The sequence below is a fragment of the Spinacia oleracea genome, chromosome 3 (genome assembly GCF_020520425.1).
Source record: "Spinacia oleracea cultivar Varoflay chromosome 3, BTI_SOV_V1, whole genome shotgun sequence".
Classification (NCBI taxonomy): Eukaryota; Viridiplantae; Streptophyta; class Magnoliopsida; order Caryophyllales; family Amaranthaceae; genus Spinacia; species Spinacia oleracea.
Genome location: NC_079489.1, coordinates 100118650 through 100133459, shown reverse-complemented (window position 1 = coordinate 100133459; position 14810 = coordinate 100118650). Strand labels below are relative to the sequence as shown.

The window sequence follows — 14810 nt, the reverse complement described above, 5'->3', positions numbered from 1 at the left end:
CACTATACACCGGGAACTCGCCAGGGCCCACGTTAAAAATAGTGGAAGCCTCACCAGCCGGCAATCTTATTTCATACCCCGGACCGGTATTCATGCTGTCGGCATATTTCTCGCCATATTTTTCCAGCCATTTCAACCATTTGGGGCCCGCGCAGATCTGTCCTACTGGGAGTTCGCCATTCTCCCCCCTCACTTCAGCAGCATCAACTTGAGGTTCCTCATCTACTTCACATTCAACCCCGTTGTCGCTCTCCTCTGGCTCCGACTCCTCGAACGAGTCGGCGGGCTGATTCGACGGACCAACACCTTCCGTCTCCTCCATCCAAAATTCATCAAATAAGAAGTCTCACGACGAGAGCTTTGAGCCTCGCCTGGAGGAGTCTGGCTTAGTTCTCCATCCGGCACTCTGATGGATCTCCCCCCGAGAAAGAAGGGTCCATTTGTTGTCCCTTTTGCCGTAAATCAGCTATGGTTGCCGTCTTTTTCGTCCTCGCCGTCGTATCCTGCATAAAAGGGATAATGGGAGGCCGAACTTAACGACGGGCTTAAAAAATGAGGGATATTGGTGCGGCGCAGGTCAGACCACCAAATCCAGAAGTTCCAACCTTACGGCTCAAGAACCAAGGCACCGTCAGAATAACTGACGACACTAAGTTGACAAAAACAAAAGTGCACAAACGCTGACTAAGGGCGGACAGAAAAAACATAGATGGAAAAGTTCAAACTTAAATATGAGAATTTACCTCAAAAATGCTGGAGTGGATGACTATGAAATCGGGCGGCGAAAAGAATGAGCAGATCGACAAGGAAACGGGGTCCTCGTCCTCGTTCTTAAACTTCAAATCTAGAAATTATCAACTTCTCTCTAGATTTATCTCTCTAAGCAAGGGAATGAAAATTTACGAAAGTAAAAACAATTTTTACTTTCTCCCACTATAAATAGGGGGGCAGAACTGGGAAAGCGGCCACGTCACTCCATCCCAAGTTTCAAAAATCCAAGCCTAGAACATCGAACAGTCAAGAATTGATACTATCAAGGCAAATTTACTCTACTATCCTTATTGAGGGGCAAATGATGTGGGTAAAAATACCCGGCCTACGTGGCCCAATCAGAATATGCCATGTGGCGTTACTCAGCCAACTAATTAGCCTACATGGCATGTGTAGTACCCTTTTCTGGTTCTTATCCAGGAAAGGAAAAGGAGTCTCAATGCCTTTTTGGCCCATGGCCCAAAAAGAGGTGACTTGACAAGGACACTTGTCCTCTCATTATTAACCCACCAATCAGGTAAAACCATTCTATGATTTTACCCCTTAAGAGGAATAGTATAAATATCCTCAATTCCCCAGAAAAAAGATACAAGTTTCTAGGCAAGACATACATCACTATTCTCAGCATTAAATTCTCTCTCTTTTCTACATTAAACACATTCTTTCTTAAAACTCTAATCTTACTTAAGCATTGGAGAGAATTTCCTACGGGAATATTCTTGTTTTGCCGGTGACGCAACCCAACGTGGATTGGACTTGGCTGTACGTGGAACCGCATACCTCCTCGTCATCAACCATTGGAAAAACTCCCACAACAATATCAACCCATTTGGTAGGTTTTATCTCTCACGTTTTGAGAGTTTGGGCCTATGTTTCAAATTTCGAAGGAAAATTTGATTTATTGATATGTTGAAGATTTGTGAGGCGTTATGACTAGACCTGTCAAACGGGTCGGTCGGGTCGGGTTGTAAAAAATTATTTTCGGGTTCGGGTTAGATCGGGTCGGTCACTTTCGGGTTCGGGTTTACAAATGCTTGTTCAAGACCCAGAACTTTCGGGTTCGGGTCGACCCAACGGGTTGAGAGATTTTAAAACGCGCATTATATTTTCATTAATTTAGGTGATAAATATACAAAATATGGGCACAAATTAACAAATTTTCCTACATAAGTTTATATTTAGTCAAATTCAACCATAAAATGGCGTATAGTTCAAATTAAAATCATATTACACACAATAATAGTAAAAACAGCGTGTTTATTATGCTTAAATTTTCTCATAATCGCATTTATTACTATAAATACAACGATTTTCAATCGGTCGGGTCCAAAACGGGTTCGGTCGGGTTTTGACCCATTACTTTTCGGGTTGCTCGGGTTCGGATAAAATCGGGTTACGGGTCACAAAATCTTGTTCAGGACCCAGTATTTTCGGGTCGGGTTCGGGTCGGTTTTCGGGTCGGGTCGATTTTTGACAGGTCTAGTTATGACAGATGTCAATTTTACATCTACAATCAAATTAAATAGATTTAATTCAATTTCAAAATTACAACATATCGATACACTCTCTCGTGGAAAGATGTATCAAACAACGATGTAAAATAAATCATTTTCATATCTCATCCATAACGATCATGTTTTAGAATTTAGTTTGATCTGAATTGTATTTCGCCGAACAGTATTTGTTAGTTTTGTTATATGTCGCATGACTATGTATTAGTGTAATAATCTTACCTTGAAAAAAACTAAAGTGGTAGGAATTTTAGAAATAATGTTTTAATATTATTGAATAGTTTTACGCTTAGATTAATTTGTACTCCGCAATTAATAATAAAAAAAAACTATAAAATAGTTGTATGATTTATAACTTGACACTTACAATCTTTCAAGGGTTTCACAAAGAAAAAGAAAATCATAGGGAATATACATCAAGCAACATGAGCATGACCATTTTCCAAATGTGGCTGATTATCAAGGGGCTGTTGTTGTTGTTGTTGTTGTTGTTGTTGTTGGGGATTTCCATCATCAAACTCTTGTATTTCCAAAATCTCCACCCTCCGATTCATCCTTCTTCTGATTTTAATGGCCACATCAGATGGCCTGAATCTCCCGCACACGCTTACTCTATTATACTGCCTTTCTATCACATGTGTTTCCACCTCTTCCAAAACAAAAACAGGAAATTAAATAGATTATAATTAAGGTACATTATTTTTAACTTACAACTCTAGATTTAAATTAAGGACTTTCAAGCAGAAAAGAAATGGCACTTTACACATTACTCGTAACAACCAATATATCAACAATAATCAAATTTATTTGAAAAAATAATGTTCTGTGTATCTCTGTTATATAAGTCAACTCATTAAAGGTTAGTGTCCATCTAAACTGATCAATGGTTGTTGTTTTTTATGAGTTATGATACATGTTTTTTGAAATGTGAAACATGTATTGCGCACATCTTAGTACTACCCAAAAGTAATTAGATCTCACCTTTCATATTGAGAAGAGTTCTTCTTAATTTTTTGTAACACCCTTTGCAGTCAATTGAGAGTCTCATTAACATGCAACAATACTGCAAGAAATGAATAAAATTTATAGGAAATCCAAGAAATTAAGAGAGAAAAAATGGAATCTGGGTTGAGAATGATACACTTGCCTTTGTTGACATTGACATTTCATGGGGGTTGGACCAAATGACTGGAGAAACCACCCCTGCAACTTTTGTTTTATTTTTAGGGTTGGAGCATGAGAAATTTAAGAATTTACTCAAGAAATTCTGTTTTAATTTTTGGGGTTTCATTTGGAATCTGATTCTGCTTATGTTTCAGAGACATTAACATGGAATTATGTGCTCCATATTTATATGGATTAGCTATTTTTGAGTATTCATTAGTAATCAGAATATCTTTGTTGATGGGCTAAAGTATTTCTTTCTTGGCTTCAAAGTTTATCATGTATCTATCTAACCTTGATGTTTCTTCTTTCTTAAACTTAGCCTTCTTCTGTAGTCTGTACAACAAGTAAAATAAACTTTTGAGTTTGCTTATTCTCAAGAATCTTGTTTACCTAACCTGGTATATGGCGGTACTTTCTGAGTTGCAGAGCTTTTATTTAACCATATTGTTGCATCAACCTAGATCCCAACTATTTTCTGAGTTACAGTAACACTATTACCTAATGAAGATAATGGGAGGTTTGTACTATACAAAATGCAGCTTAAAATGAAAGGTGGCATCTTAATTTGATCAACTTTTGCATCCCAAAAAGAGGAAGATTTTGTTGTACATTAAGATTCTCAACAACAAAAGTGAAAAAAAGAGGAGAGTGTTCACTATACAGATGCTCTACTGTATTACAATCTCTGTACTTACATTGCTGTATGGAATTTCTCTTCATGGTTGAATTTGACAAGAAAATTCAAGTCCTTGATGATCCAAATATTCGCTTAAACAAAGAAACCTTGCCAAAGATATTGTTTTGACGGGTAATTATTTGCTTCCTTGAACCTTTGATATACTTGCAAGTAATAATCACCTTCTTATCTGACAAGCTCACGACCACAGATTCTGTTTCTGCTTAAGTAACAGAAATGAGCAAGCAAATGTTTACCCAGTCAAGCACAACAAAGACAATTACCAACGATTCTGAGTTTACGTAACTCACCATCGAAGCGAGAAATCATGTCCAAGATCCTCTTCTGACAATCTGTGCATCTCACATCTGCTGATATAACAACCTCCTGAAACTGTTATCAAAATGACCCGTAAGCAAGTCATTTAGGAAGTTGAATGCTTAACAGAAAAGTATAGTATGAGCACAAGATTTCCGACAACTAACATGTGGCATGGTTAGGGACTCTATAAACCCCAGGCTAGTTTGAGGAAAAAGAACACCAGAGTTATCAACATCCATTGCCGCCTTCTTTTAAAGCCACCTACAGCACTTCTTTTTTTCCCTTTTATGATGAAAATAATGAATTAAGGGTAGATGGTGAAACAGAACTAAGAACAGCCATTCCTACATTGAAAGAGGAAGACCATCTTTTCTCTTAAGCTAATGAAGCAGAAAAGTCAGTATCAAATATGACATTTGATTGGACAGACGAAAGTAAGGGGACCCTAGCAAACTTATGCTTTTTATATACAACACCTAAAAACTTGGGTATGTGCGTAGTGGATAATAGATGCTTGGAAAAGGAAAGGAAACCCCACTAACTCACTAACTATGAAATACAACTAATTCATTATATGCCAATGCCAGTCTTTATTTTGGTGAATTTTGTCTTTGCCATCATTTGCTTTCAAAGGATTAAAATGCCCAACAGCTGCAAACTGATTCTAGATAGTTTAAGTACAGTCAAGCTTCTCCACTCAATATTCCTTCTGTCCGAAATTAACAGTCACACATTTAATTTTACAATACAAAAAAAAGTAAAAAAGAAATAGTCAGTCTCAAATTATTTAATGAATTGTTACTAACAAACACTTAAATAAATTGGTGACCAGAGTACAAAAGGAGGACAAAAGAGACAAAAATTATGAAAGGGATACTATGGAATGTTGCTAATAAGTAGAGTAATACAGTATGAAGTATGATATTGGATAATGGAGGAAGGGGATTTTATAAAGAACAACTGTTGTGACCCAAAAGAGTCCTCCACTACTATTTAAAGAGTAAAGCGAAAGCTATAACATCATAACTCATGATATGGCAGAGAAAAGATCAGTGTTCCCATATCTCGGTATCTCAGGTGAGCATTTGCTTTCCGGTGCTGTTCTTTATCTCAACTCTGAAACTTGTCATCAGATAATACTGTCACTGAACTAAAGCTGCTTCAAATCTTCAAAATCATCTCTCTTCGAGGCAAGTAACCAAAACTCGATCTCCTTACAGTAGCATAGGTAATCTTTCAAAAAAGAAGTGTTTCCAAATATTTTCAAAAAGTGGCCAACAAGCAGCAGCAATAATCTCCAACACATCAGCCTCATACAGTCATACAACTCAAACATCAGCAATAATCTCATCAGCCTCATACAGTCATACAACTCAAACATCAGCAACTTCCCTTTGCTGCACAGGTATAAAACACCTAGGAGCACAAGGGTAGAGGAGCAATCAGAAGTGTAAAATTAACAGCAATATCAGCAATGTCTAGCTGAAAGTACATACGGGTACATGGTCAGTCAAACCACTCAATTTCGATAAATCATTCATTTCAGTGAAGAAAATACAAAATAATACAAGTAGACAAGTAGTGTGATCTTTATTCCTAAACACTGATATACAAAACTACAAGACACAAAACTACAAGACACCTAGGCAATATATAAAACATAAGCCTTCAGAGGTTAAAGACTACATAAAAAATCAAAGCAAAAAAGGGGGGGAAACCCAAAATCCTACCAACCTAAATAAATACTCCTACTTGTTATTCTAAATTTTACTCGAGCACTGCCCATCAGTTTCAGAAGTAATTCGCACCTGTGAGCCCTTGCCCGTCAGTTTCAGAAGTAATTCGCACCTGTGAGCCCTTGCCCGTCAGTTTCAGAAGTAATTCGCACCTGTGAGCCCTTGTTAGATGATTTATTACACTCCATTGCTGCACCATCTTCTGGGATAACACCACCCACTTCCTCACCACTTTTGTAGTTAAGGAGAGAAAAGACATGGTGAATCTACACAAGGATGACAACCCCACCTCATTTCCAGAGTATAAAGCTACATAATACAGCCCAGTTAAAGGTGAGAAAACAATCATCTGGACATAACGAGGCTGGTTAAAGACGGCACTACAGATGGGGTGAAGAGAGCATCTGTTATGTACTTGCAGTTGTCCAGATCAACCTTAACAGAGTTACGACGCTCTTTTTCAACTTTCAAGGTCGAAGGTGTCAGGAACTCTTGATATTTTTCACAAGACGATCTCTTTTCATGATTAATCTCACTAGACAATCTCCTACGAGGCTGTAGCTTCGGAACAACAAACCCACTGCGCTTTCTTTTACACGATGACTCCCATTTTAACTGTGAAAGGTAATCATCTTTAGAAAGATCAGTTACAGTTGAGTTCTTCGCCTTTTTGTACCATGTATCTATACGCAACTTATTAGAACAATCTTTAGTCCAACACGAATAACCCTTTCCCACGTCATATTCAGGATGTTTGGAAACAAGAGTTTGCAAATGCTGGTAACTGTCCTGCTTTCCAAATCTTCCCTCTTTCACAAGGCCAGACAATATGGACGCTGCAACATCTGCTCTTTCACTTAATTCTTTCCAACCGCCCTTTACCCACTCTTGGGAATGCCTCAAATCACTTCGGGAGAAGAGAGCTTCTCGCTGTTCACCTAAAATGAGTATTCCAAAGTTAGTAAATATCAGAAAACAAAATTACATTAGGCAAAGGGGCTAAAAAGGGGGGGAAATACAAGAAGAGAAGTCCTTACCTGGAAAATAAACTAGGAATTTCCCATTGGCTTCTTTCTGGATAACAATACCTTCCCACCAACCATTGTGCCACCATGCATCAACAATGGAGCCACTGTTGATGACCCATGAGACTTTGCCATTATGTGTTACGGATGGCCTGATAGTTGTCCTACCTTCAAGTCGGAGATTCATTGCATCATTAACAGCAATACGAGAAGCTAAGACCCATTCCTGAAAGAACATAATCAAGCTCATTATAAGACAAAGTAACAAAAATGTAACAGAGAAAACAGACAACAGGAAGGCACAAAAGGGTAGCCATATAACACAATGAAAAGTTTATTAGTGACATGGGCTAAATTTAGTCTTTACAATCCCATCCCACCTTCAAAAGGTTCGAGAAAAAACAAGTTCAAATAAGCACAAGTAAACTCTACAATCAGATTTGTTTAATCACAAATTAGAAAACAAACATGGTGCAAAATATAAAAAGAAAATTACCTCAAGACAATTAGCTTCATTTTCTCCATCCTTGATGTCATGATAACGCAGCTTAACTTTGTTCTTGTGCTTCTTGATGATAGTTGCTCTAAACCAACAACCCCTCATCCCACTATCCTGTGACAACACCTCAACCACTGAGTCCACAGCCACCTCAATCACTGAGCCTACAGCCATGTGTTGAACACCTTGCAAGTCGACTCTGACCTCTCTTGATAAACGCAGTCTCTTTCTTGGTTTACACCCATTGAAAGCACTGATATCTTCTTTTTTCCAGGGATCCTCTGGCAAACATGTATTCTCCAGAGCCCTTTCTGAAGAAAAAGCAAACATATATCTAACTACATCCTGTTTCCAATAACCTTTCACTTGAGTTATGTCTAGAGGCTTGAGATCATCACTGTCATATTGCTGACAACACATATATGGTTGCAGCATAGCATGTTCGGCTCCGGAAACAAACTTGGCATAATGTCGGGGACATAGAACCATCGCGAATCCATCTATACATTCGACGCTTAGATCTTGAAGGCAAAGAGAAAACAAAATCTCTCTGTCATTATAATTGTGAGGCAAATCAATACCAACCTCGTCAATTTTATGAAACCATCGTACCACAACCATCTTGTTGCCCTTCGCATCTTCATACATATCATCCAAATAAGCTATGAGCCTTTTGTTCTCCTCAGCCAATACATGGACAAATTGATTAACCTGTAATAAGATCAGACGATATTGTAAATTTCCTGGCATGCACTGTAAACCTCAGAATATATGTGAATTATCCTATCCTAACAATCCAGCACATAGAATAACCAAGTCTTACCGTGACTTTTACTCCATTACGACGGAAAGCTTGATAATGTTTCCGCTTCTTTTTGCACGTCCATTGAGAGCCTAACCAAAAGAACTCTCTGGTATGATGACCTAACTTCTTTAGTTGAGCAGCCTTTAAAGAAATTAACCAAAAAAATCATAAGCACAAGGAAAGCAGTTTGTCTGCAAAACATTTATCTTTAACAATAAAACTAAACAAAGTGTCTAAGATAGTAAGATATGTACCTTAATTGTTTCAACATTTAATTCATCAGGTTCACTTCCATGAGTCGAACCACCATTCAACTGGGGAGAGACAGGGTTAAGCGAATCTGTGTATAATCATCAAATAAACAACAATTAACTTTTATATTAAAAGACATCGACAACAGATTGTTGGAGAATATATCACACCACATATCAAACAGAGCTACACATTCCAAACGAGCGCTAACTGACACACTCTGATTGATCATAGAACTACATACCAAAACAAGAGACTAATATCAGCAGCAAAATACATTAATTCAATTTTGAAATACGAGAGGCGGCAGAAAAAAGAACATATAGATGATAACCTAGATATGATGTGGGCATGAGGATGCCAATGCTCTCAACCAGCTCTTAACCCTGCAGCCCAGATCATAATAAGCTATTATTAAGCGCAAGGCAAGGGCGTAGGCGTAATATGAACAGGATTTGTAATGAAATTTAAAACAATTGTGCAATGAAAAAACAGACATGTAGTACAAGTGTGGGCAGGAGTTGAATGCTGTTTCAGTAATATCCACCCACACCATCATTATAAAAGCAAAACATTTAAACCAGATCACAAGCGAAAAGTTCGTCATTGGAGGAAGGCATTAGCTTACACAGTCAAGCAAGCATCCAACTCTAATAACATAAAGCCAGCAGAATTTTTACACAGGCTAACTGAAAGCAAAATCTCTGTATAATTTTGTGCCTTCTTACTTCTTCCTACCAAATAATACAGGGAAGAAAAAAATCCAATCACTAAATGCAAAAGAGTTCTAGAAACATTCAATTTATTAAAGATGTATGTGAAAGACACATTAATTAAAAATAAAAACCAAACAAAATAATCAAAGCAGATAAATAAACAGCATATTCACTCAAATTCACTAGCCTGACAAGGCCTGACTTGACAAAACTGATGCCGGAGACAAAATCACATTACATGAAGTGGAAAAAGGGCTGAGATTGATGACATTAACAGCCAATTGGAAAGAGAAGTGAAAGTACAAGACATATATTTACCCATCCAAAAAGACCAAAGATTCCCGCCCAAATTTGACACAACCCAATTATCACCTTGACATACCCTTCCTGCCCCCTTGCCGACTGATACATTGTATTCCCCGGCACGACCGCAAAAGAAGACTAAATCGGTAGAAGACAAAGTGATTTCTAAATCTAAATTTTCAAGGCCCTCAAAAATCATCAAATATATAATTTCTCTATACATTCGTCTCCAATATGGTTGTGTTTCGATTAAATGGATAAAACGGTAAAATAATATGAAAAAAATACACATAAAAATTGAGTTGAAGAGAAGGGGTTAATTCCTCCTCTATTGAAAAATCAACGCAAAAATACATTTATCCGTCCTTAAAGGAAATCAAGGGTTCAAAACAACCAAAAGATAAAAATTTGTTCTTTATTTTGTGAAAGTTCAGAAGGATACATGAAAAAAAATCCAAATTTCCTAAATAATCTATAGAAAAAAAAAAAGAACAAATGCGCAGATCTAATGCGTCTATTTAAGGGGCATAAAATAAAAATTATCCTCAAAATTTATGAAGAACGCATGAATGGGCAACAAGAGGAGAAAAAACTGCTTAAAGATCTATTCTTTTTATCAGGAATACAATCAAAATTCTATGTGAAAGGTGTAGAAAGTCTGCACAAAATAATCCATAAACCCAAATTCCCCAAATTTCTCGACAAATTGAGGGGAAATCAAATATTTCGAAACAAAAAGAAGAAGAAAAACAACACCAGATCTGAAATTCACCTCGAACAAAACTAACGGAGTCAAATTCACCAAAACAACCTCTCAACAGGAAAAAGAATAACCAAAACAACTAAAAATTACCTGGAGTGAATGAGTTCAACCAATCAACGACCTCCTTTTTGGACTTAGGTTTAAGCAATGAAGAAACATCAATCAAAAATCGATAAGTCATATGCTTCAAACTCTTCTCTTTAGCAATCACAGCTAGATCAGAACCACCATCTTTTCTCTTCAATACATAGTGAATTTCTTTCCTTCCTTTCTCCCTACACACATACACCTCCTCCCACCCTACATACACCTCTTTCACAGCTGTCGTCTTCATCTCCGTCGTCTTCGCCACCACCGGCGGAAGACTCTAATTTATCTCAGATTTCTAATTTTAATTTTATTAAATATTTGTGGAAATGAATGATCTAGAACCTCTGGCTAGCTTCTTCTTCTGCTCTATCTTTTCTAATTTTCTCTCTCCTATGAAAAAAGGGGGGAGAGTGGGAGGGAGTAATAAGAGATATATGTAGAGAGAGAAAGATGAGGAGAGAGAAAGGGAGGGGGGTGGGAGCGTTTTGAAAATAGGATTAGGGTTTGAGATCTGACGGTTGAGATTGGAAGACTATGACGTGTGATATTAACGGTTGGGATTGAGTTAGGCCAACTCGATGACACGCAAGAAAGGCCGTGGGAAATTGCGGGCTAATTTGGAATTTTGACTTTAATTTACGATTTTGTCCTTGGATATTTTTTAAGGGTTGATCTTATCTAACGGTTAATATTGCGTGTATCGAAATTTCAAATTTTGTGATTTGAGATCTGATATTTATTGGCTAGAAGTCTAGAACTAAAAGTCAGTACTCCAAAGTTGACTGGAAGTAGTGACAGTTTATGGGTTTAAGACTTTAAGTTATTAGTTTGGCGCCGTGTTTGTGTTTAAAGGTTAATTTAAACGGTTATTTCATGAAATGCCCTCGAGTTTTGCTGAAATTCACCAAACGCCCATCAAGTTTCAACAATTCATAAAATACCCCTCACCATCCGTACAAATGCCCACCATACCCTTACTAATAACGTGCCGTTAGTCCGCCGTTAGCTAAGTTTCTAATTCACCAAATGCCCCTAAATTCAAACTTATTTCACCAAATGCCCCTAATCTCAAACTTATTTCACCAAATGCCCTAACATAAAATGTAGCTAGTTTTGTTGTTCCAACGGCTAGTTTTTTTGTATGAAAAGTAGCCGTTGGTTCTGGTAGGCTATAAAAGGCCCCTTGCTGGGTTGTTCATGTACTTTTGTTGTTGTTTTGCTTTGGTTTTCTAATCTTATAAGATTTCTATCATGAGTTTTGTTTCAAAATCATCTTCCACACACAATGAGTCCACATATATTAGAGTACCTAACAAATTTTGTTATTGTGGTAGGAAATTTGCCATCCGAAGCTCCGATACAACGCTCAATCCACAAAGGTTGTACTACAAGTGTGATCCTTGCAACAATCTAAGATGGTGCAAGGGAGTAGTTGAGCAAGAAAACAGGGGGCAGCAGCTCGAAGGACAACACAGGGGAAGCTTAGACGAAGGAGAAAGTGCTGAAAACAGGGGAAGCAATAATATGCAAGAGGAATTGAAGCAAATGAAGAAAAAGCTCAAACAACAACAAAACGTAGTTAAACTTGTAATTCAAATGGGGATATTGATGTTTGTAACCCTACTATTTGTAATCATGAAGTAGACACAATGAATAAGAAATAAAATCACATTTCATAATTGTTGTTGCATAAATTCCACAAAATACCAAAATGGGAAGCATATCTGTTTTTTAGCTTCACTTACAACACATCTTTGCACTAACTACATCTGTTTTCTACTTAATGAATATGTGCAAGATCAAAAACTACCCAAAACACCCACTGTGCTCCTTAAACAGTCCCCACCTCATGCTTGCTTTGATTTCTTCCCTTTTGGTGCTGCCTTGGATGTGCTTGCTCCATCATCACCAGTTTTCCTCTTCCTTGTTGTAACCCTCTGTTTTGGTGGTGCCTTGGAACTGCCAGTGCCAGACTTGCAAGTCCTTGCATTGTGGCCCATCTCCTTGCATTTGCTACACTTTACTGAAGTGTGCCTCTTCCTCTTCTTAGCTTCCATAGCACCCCTCTTTCTTTGTTTAGGGGGTCTTCCAGCAGTCCTCTTAATTCCAGGAGGGTTAATGGTGGGAAGGTTGAACTCAGGCCATTGAGTAGGGTCAGGCATAGGGTGCATATGTTCTGCATATGCCAGCTTATAAGCAGCACCCTTGAAGAAATGGGACACAAAGTCCAGAGGGTCTAGTCTCTGGTTGTAAATGACCCTCAAACCATGTTTGCAGGGAATACCAGACACCTGCCAAACTCCACACCCACAGGTTCTCCTGTCAATGTTGACTGGGAATTTCACATGGCCTTCCCTCACCTCATACTCCCCACCACCACATGGAGTAGAGTAGCAAAACCTGGATTCAGCTGTTCTCAACTCCAGTTCAACTTTGGCATGCTCAGTTAAGTGTTGAGGCTCCATGTCTGCTGCTTTGTCAAATCTGACCCCAATTCTCTACATAGACCACTCCCTAATAGCTGCATTTTAACACAATAACCAAGTAAACATAAGAACATAATCACTGAAAATCTGACAGAAATAGAAAATGGGGAAAAAAACAGAACACAATACCTTCAAACAGTCTCAACACTGGTAAATCCCTGTAGGGCTTGGTGACAGCATTGAATGATTCCACAAAGTTTGTTGTGTTATGATCACAACACACTTCTGGCTCAAACTGATGTCTGGACCACTGCTCAGTACATGTATCTGTCAGGTTATGATACATATGACATTTACATAAATCATGCGGAAACAACCATTAACCCAGGAAACATATTATTTACACATAATCATTTAGCATAGTTTAGATGCATACTCTTTGTTGCGTGCCTTCCCTAGCTGCGCCCGAACCGAACAAGAACAAGTCTTTTAGGACTCCAAGTGTCGTCCCTCCGTAGAAAGTCCACAGCACGTCCGGATCCGCCTTAAGATTGACCAACTAGAATCGCCCTTAAGGTACTCAGAAAATTCGGCACTTTTGGGGCAAGATGGGTGTTTGAATTTTTTCTCAAAAAAAACTCACTTTTGAATACTTTTAAACTTATATATAAATTATGACCCCTAGGCCTTTATTTATAGAGTTATGGAAAAGGAATCGTAATCCTAGTAGGATGCGAATTAATTGGAATTAGAATTCTACATGAATTCTACTTAATCAATTTATCCAATAGGAATAGACATTTAATCATACACTGACTCTTGCAGATTCAGGAATCTCGCATGAGCTCAAACTCACACACACACGGCAGCCACAAGGGCTGCCCACGCATGCGAGCAGCAGCCCACGCAGCGCGGCCCACGCATGCGCGGCCTTGTGCGCGCTGGGCTGTGGCGTGCGTGCTTGCTGGGCGATGGCCTGGCTTCGTGCTGGGCCTTCGTCCGGCAGGCCTCGTCCGATGCTAATTCGTACGATACGCTTCCGATTAAATTTCCATTTCCGGAATCTATTTCCGATACGAACAATATTTAATATTTCCGATTCCGGAATTAATTTCCGTTTCGAACAAATATTTAATATTTCCGTTTCCGGAATTATTTTCCGATTCCGGCAATATTTCCGATTCTGACAATATTTCCGTTTCCGGCAATATTTCCGATTCTGGTAATATTTCCATTTCCAATAATATTTTCCGATACGTACCATGTTTCCGTTTCCGGCAACATCTACGACTTGGATAATATTCATATTTCCGATACGATCCATATTTCCGTTTCCGGCAATATCATCGTTTCCGGAGTATTCATTTCTTGCCTGTGACGATCTTAGCTCCCACTGAAACCAAGATCCGTCGGTTCCGAATATTCATAGATGGAGTATTTAATGCCATTAAATACTTGATCCGTTTACGTACTATTTGTGTGACCCTACGGGTTCAGTCAAGAGTAAGCTGTGGATTAATATCATTAATTCCACTTGAACTGAAGCGGCCTCTAGCTAGGCATTCAGCTCACTTGATCTCACTGAATTATTAACTTGTTAATTAATACTGAACCGCATTTATTAGACTTAACATAGAATGCATACTTGGACCAAGGGCATTATTTCCTTCAGTCTCCCACTTGTCCTTAGGGACAAGTGTGCATTTCCTAATTCCTTTGTCGCTCGATGCTTGCTCTTGAACATAAGGT

General features: G+C 38.3%; 2 protein-coding genes across 5 annotated transcripts; both read right to left on the bottom strand.

Moving 5' to 3' along the window:
- Positions 1-2530: 2530 nt before the first annotated feature.
- LOC110788487 (heavy metal-associated isoprenylated plant protein 26) lies at positions 2531-6393 on the bottom strand. 2 transcript variants are annotated; one of them, XM_021993131.2, is made up of 6 exons: positions 6255-6393; positions 4611-5862; positions 4437-4518; positions 3430-4345; positions 3264-3345; positions 2531-2931 (listed from the first exon to the last, which is right to left on the bottom strand). In XM_021993131.2, the coding sequence occupies exons 4-6, from the start codon at positions 3571-3573 to the stop codon at positions 2699-2701; spliced, it is 459 nt and encodes a 152-aa protein (XP_021848823.2). In that variant the 5' UTR covers positions 3574-4345; positions 4437-4518; positions 4611-5862; positions 6255-6393; the 3' UTR covers positions 2531-2698. The 2 variants fall into 2 exon arrangements, with proteins under 2 accessions (XP_021848823.2, XP_021848825.2); XM_021993133.2 differs by lacking the exons at positions 2531-2931; positions 3264-3345 and having other exon boundaries at positions 3990-4348.
- Positions 5950-11093, bottom strand: LOC110788486 (uncharacterized). Of its 3 annotated transcripts, none has more exons than XM_021993129.2 (7): positions 10636-10776; positions 9098-9149; positions 8766-8851; positions 8530-8652; positions 7704-8417; positions 7220-7433; positions 5950-7120 (listed from the first exon to the last, which is right to left on the bottom strand). In XM_021993129.2, exons 2-7 carry the CDS (start codon positions 9114-9116, stop codon positions 6528-6530), a joined length of 1749 nt encoding a protein of 582 aa, XP_021848821.2. In that variant the 5' UTR covers positions 9117-9149; positions 10636-10776; the 3' UTR covers positions 5950-6527. The 3 variants fall into 3 exon arrangements, with proteins under 3 accessions (XP_021848821.2, XP_056696587.1, XP_021848820.2); XM_056840609.1 differs by lacking the exon at positions 10636-10776 and adding an exon at positions 9392-10204; XM_021993128.2 differs by lacking the exon at positions 9098-9149 and having other exon boundaries at positions 10636-11093.
- Positions 11094-14810: the final 3717 nt, after the last annotated feature.